At 40.0% G+C, this 5,552-nt stretch overlaps 1 protein-coding gene across 1 annotated transcript in view; it reads left to right on the forward strand.

The window, feature by feature from the left end:
- Positions 1-4,787, forward strand: part of LOC118338394 (glycogen phosphorylase, muscle form-like) — a 12,459-nt gene extending 7,672 nt beyond the window's left edge. Inside the window, 8 exon segments of the mRNA XM_035675702.1 lie at positions 337-494; positions 584-731; positions 819-877; positions 970-1,111; positions 1,346-1,553; positions 2,022-2,156; positions 2,390-2,456; positions 2,975-4,787. Coding sequence (XP_035531595.1) covers positions 337-494; positions 584-731; positions 819-877; positions 970-1,111; positions 1,346-1,553; positions 2,022-2,156; positions 2,390-2,456; positions 2,975-3,124 — 1,067 coding nt within the window. The 3' untranslated portion in view covers positions 3,125-4,787.
- Positions 4,788-5,552: the final 765 nt, after the last annotated feature.

The raw sequence follows: 5,552 nt of genomic DNA on the forward strand, positions 1-5,552 counted from the left end.
GCCCTGGTGCTTATATCAATAAACTTCTGATGTTTCATGAAAAGAAATATGATTGTTTGGCACTTAGTGAAGAGTGAAGATTACATTTATCACTGAATATCTAATATGAAGAAAGCTACCACAGCAATCAGTAATAATGCATCTACATACATGCATACATGATGCGCATACAGCTGATATCATGATGCATACATACATACATACATACATACATACATAATACATACATACATACATACAACATACATACAACATACATACATACATACATACATACTATTGAATGACCCAGGAGACTCCTGTGTTTCTGTGTTTAATCCTGACTGTGAGAACCAGTGCCTCCCCCCACATGTCAAATAATACTACTCTTATGTGGTAATCGTGTTATTTAGAGGATTGGTGAAGACTACATCCGCGACCTGGACCAGCTGAAGCAGCTTCTGGAATTTGTGGACGATGACTCCTTCATTCGGGATGTTGCCAAAATCAAACAGGTGAGAGCTAAGCACGCCTAAAGAAAGATCACTGTCCGGTCTTTTTCTGTTTTTTAATCTCATTCCTCTGTATGGCCTCAACATTTTAGGAGAACAAGATGAAGTTTGCTGCGTATCTTGAAGAGCACTACAAGGTGAAGATCAACCCCAACTCCATGTTTGATGTCCACGTGAAGAGGATCCACGAGTATAAGAGACAGCTGCTCAACTGCCTGCACATCATCACACTGTACAATCGTGGGTGTTTGCTCTGTTACTGGCAGTGTTTTAGAAAATACACATGGATTCAGAAAGGAAAACTTTTGTCTTTCTGTTTTTAATCAGGAATTAAGAAGGAACCCAACAAGTCATGGACCCCAAGGACGGTCATGATTGGTGGAAAGGTGAGTGCCACTGAAGGTGTGTCTAATCTGCCAACAGTGTTTAGAAGCTGTTTATTAATGCTTCTCAACACAATTGTCCTCTGTGTTTCCAGGCAGCTCCAGGTTACCACACTGCCAAGATGATCATCAAGCTGATCACATCCATTGGCGACATCGTCAATAACGACCCTGTGGTGGGAGATCGCCTCAAAGTCATCTTCCTGGAGAATTATCGGGTGACTCTGGCTGAGAAGGGTAATGGATGCTGTTCAGAACAGCTTTAATACTTATTGTTAAATTATCAGGTATCAATCTTGAGTACTACTTTGGTACAGACCCAAATATTTCCGTCGCACTCAATACCAATGATGAGTTAGCATATAGCATATAGCATATAGCATTTGGAGACTTTGGCTTCATGTTAAATAAAAATTGGATAAAGAGAAAAAACTGAAGTTCTGGACTTTTCCACCTGTCTCCTGTCTGCAGTCATCCCTGCATCTGACCTGTCGGAGCAGATCTCCACGGCGGGCACTGAGGCCTCTGGCACCGGGAACATGAAGTTCATGCTGAACGGAGCCCTCACCATCGGCACGATGGACGGAGCCAACGTGGAAATGGCAGAGGAAGCTGGAGAGGAGAACCTCTTCATCTTCGGCATGAGGGTGGAAGATGTGGAGGCTCTGGACAAGAAGGGGTGAGCATCACAACGGTGTGAGTGGAATGACATTAAACATTAAGGGATAATGACCTCCCCATTGTCCATTAATTCCTAATAATGGACACTTCAAAGGCCATTATCTTTTTTTTCATGGTCATTTGCCAAAGAAAAAAAATACTATTAATTAATAGTTTCATGTCTTGTCCAATTTAAAATCTAGACTTTTTGACTTTCTGTTAACACCTGAGGGTTTGACTAATACCTGGAACAACCATCCTATAAGGTTCCTATGCAATGGAAACGTTTCAGGGTCTCTGGTCAGGTTCAGGTCTCAAATGTAGGAGTACCACATGGGGTTTAAACCTGTGCAGAATTCTAGTTAATGTCAAAATGTCTGCTGTTTTGTTTTTAATTCATAATTAAAGCTGCACTGGGCCAGATTTTAGGCTAATATTCATCCATGTTGTTACGTAATACCTGTTGTTGAATGTCGTATGTCCTCAGCTATGACGCTGTGTCGTACTACAACCGTATCCCTGAGCTGAAGCAGGCAATGGACCAGATATCTGGAGACACCTTTAGCCCCGGCCAGCCCGACCTGTTCAAAGACCTCGTCAACATGCTGATGCACCACGACAGGTCAGAGCACATTAATGCTGACACTAAGGAATCTGCCCACTGTCTGTGCTGACTCACAGCCAGCCTGTATGTTCACAGCCCTCCAGTGTCTTCAGTCTATCACTGCCAACCGTCTGCTAATGACACTCTGACTTCTTTAGTTATGTGATGTAAAGTTGTGGATCAAATTAATGTCTCAAATTCATTCATATTAGAATGCTTCATCTCATCTGTGTGGAACTGTATGTCTGCAGGTTCAAGGTGTTTGCCGACTATGAAGACTACATCAAATGTCAAGAGAAAGTCAGCGCACTCTATAAGGTCAGTACATCAGCAAGAGGAAGTCAACAAGAGCTAAGTCGCAACCCACTTTTATAGACTTCAAACCAAACGAAAATATTGAGATAGGCTAGTAAACCCATCATGACCTTCTTTTACATAAAATATACACATACACCCTGCAATCAGAGCACATTACCTTAATAATAAAGTATGATCAACTGCATGCTGCTGATTCTATTGATTATGAATAAAATCATCATAACTAAAAATAAGATTTATAACACTCTTGGGTGGTGACATTTTTTTATGAACTTTAATCTTTAAACCTGGGGAAAAAAAAAAAAAAGACTCAAAAGGGATTCCGCAAGACAAAATTCTCTCAAACTGGGGTTCTTTGGTCTAATGTGCATGTTTTGTGGGGGCCCTTCACATGAAAAAGTTTGTGAACCCCTGATAGGGTACTGTACTATAGTATAAAGTACTGTACTAAACTACACTACTATATATTTTCTCTGAGGAATCTTGTTTTACATCCTCCTCTCCCTGTGTGTTAACAGAACCCTAAAGAGTGGACCAAGATGGTGATCCATAACATCGCCGGCTGTGGTAAATTCTCCAGTGACCGCACCATCTCCCAGTATGCCAGGGAGATCTGGGGCATGGAGCCCAGTTTGGAGAAAATCGCCGCTCCTGATGATCCTCGCTAAACCACATCTGCCTCTCCCCCACCTTACTGTAGCCCACCATGTGGTCTGACCACTGGTGAATACCCCTGTAGCTTTTTCACTGTGTACTGTGGCATTGTTTCTTTACATCACTGACCTCTGTACAACCTCTATTACTTCCTGTTCATCCAGCAGTAACATGTATTGAAATGGGCTTATTCAGAATCTGTATTTTTTTCCTCTGTGCACCAGCAATGCATACTGTCACTGTTGGGTGAAAACCTTGTAACTCCACGTCAGCCTTTCAGCAGCTAAGAAAAAGCCTTGATTTACTTTGGAATCATGGGATTCTTTAGTTGTAGTAAAAGCGTTAAAGACATCCTTCTTATTTTGTTAGAATTCCCAAAGACCATATCTTCAGAATTCCATACTACAGTTTTCACACAGCAGTGATTTGAACCACAGTTAACCCTTCCTAAACCCCGCCCCTTTTGGAACATCTGTCAACTTCCTCCTTTCCTGTACATTAGATATGCTATGTGCTATGCTCGTCTTTATTTAAAAGACAACCACATTTTGAAGATGGTTGAAAGTTAAAAGCGACATAGTCAAATCTGAAGTTCTCTAATGTTAGCAAAATGCTATCTAACTTTTTCTAACATAAGCTAACTTAAGATAATAAAAGACCTAAGATAGCAAAAACTAGCCAACTACCTAGCAAATTTACTTTAATCATTAGCTAGCTAGTTTAATTTAATGATAGCTAAACACTAGCTAATAAGCTAGATAATTGAGGTAGTTTGCTAACATTGGCTAACTTCAGATTTGACTATATGTCGCTTTTAACTTTCAACCATCTTCAAAATGTGTTTGTCTTTTAAATAAAGACGAGCATAGCACATTTACGTACAGGGAAGGAGGAAGTTGACCCGAGGCTTGCTCAACTGTTATTGGAGCACAGAGCAAAAAGGGGCGGTACTTAGGAAGGGTGAATTCTAACTACATTCCCCTTTTACTTCTGAGCCAGTATGGCTACAAAAACCCAGCAAATATGCCAATAAACCTCAGCACTGTTATGGTTTTAAACCAACCCATGTCTTCCAATGAAGAAAGGGGACACACAGTGGGTAATGTGCACCACGGCCTCGCTGCAGCACTGTGAGTGGATGGTGTTGGAAGGAAGCCATGCCTCCATATTCACCGCAGATTAATGTTCTTATTAATATTTCATTTTCAAAGACTCTCCGACTGCTCTCTGTGTTTTATGGTGTTTGCCGAGTATACCCGTTTGTGTGTGTGTATTATCATTAATGGTCAGGGGAGCCGTGCTATGCAGATGTATTGACCCACCAGTGACTTCCTCAGCATGTTTGTGTCTCATTCTACTGTACTCTGTTCCTAAAAGTGGCCTGTGTTAGAAATTAACAAAGCCTTCTCTGCCTAAAACCTAAGTGACTGAATTTATCTTTGGAAGGTGTGTGTGTATTCTGTGTAGTTAATGTGTGTGTATAACATAGACTCCATTGCACTGTGCGTATCAGTTCGATTGATGTACTGTAACAACATACTGTCCTGCTTCAGCTCCTGCATATGACTGTCTGTCTGATTGCTCTGGTGCCAGCTGCAGAAACATCTGTCCACTCCATTGAACCTCAGTCAGTGCTTTTCTTTTTTTGGTCAATAAATGACAAAACTACTTCGACAACTTGTCAAGATGTCTCAGTTCACTTTTGCACCATTGCAGTGATGCACAGAAACAAAGCTGCCCATGTAAGGTTTAGGATAAGAAAGATTGAGGTTTCCCTAAAATCCTGGTCCAAAGAAAGAATACCTGGACAAATGTGATCTGTTTTCAGACTACAGTTTTTATTCAAACTTTTAACCCCTCTTATTTAAAATGTATAAGCAGTATATAAACATTCAATATATAACTTATATTAACTTATAACACACTGTTATGTAGTTGTATGCCGATTTGTTATTAATTTTACCTCCTCCTGTAGACATCCATAAGTGGAAGCTGCTGTATAAACAGATGGCAATATAGTAAAACACAGTTAAGTAATGTACAAATGATGTACATTAATAAACACTTAAAATGTCTATATGAACTAAAAACAACAATAAACCAATGAACTAAATTGTTGGTCATAATAAAGGTATAATGTCACCATTAGTAACTATAAATTATATATAAATAAATTGGTTTTACAGAGAAACCAATTTCATCTCAAACTGCATCAGCACACACTCCAGCAATCACATCTGAAACTCCTGTGCCACAGCACCTCTGCACATTGCTGACTGTTGCTATCACTAATATACATACTGCTGGTGGGAACAGTTGGGTCTCTGTAAATGTTATAAGGAGTTGTCTAGACCTGCTCTATTTGAAAAGTGTCCTGAGATAACTTCTGTTATGAATTGGCGCTATACAAATAAAACTTGAATTGAATTGAATATTTAATTA

The sequence above is a fragment of the Morone saxatilis genome, unplaced genomic scaffold (genome assembly GCF_004916995.1).
Source record: "Morone saxatilis isolate NCDOM2014 unplaced genomic scaffold, NCSU_SB_2.0 Contig4, whole genome shotgun sequence".
Classification (NCBI taxonomy): Eukaryota; Metazoa; Chordata; class Actinopteri; family Moronidae; genus Morone; species Morone saxatilis.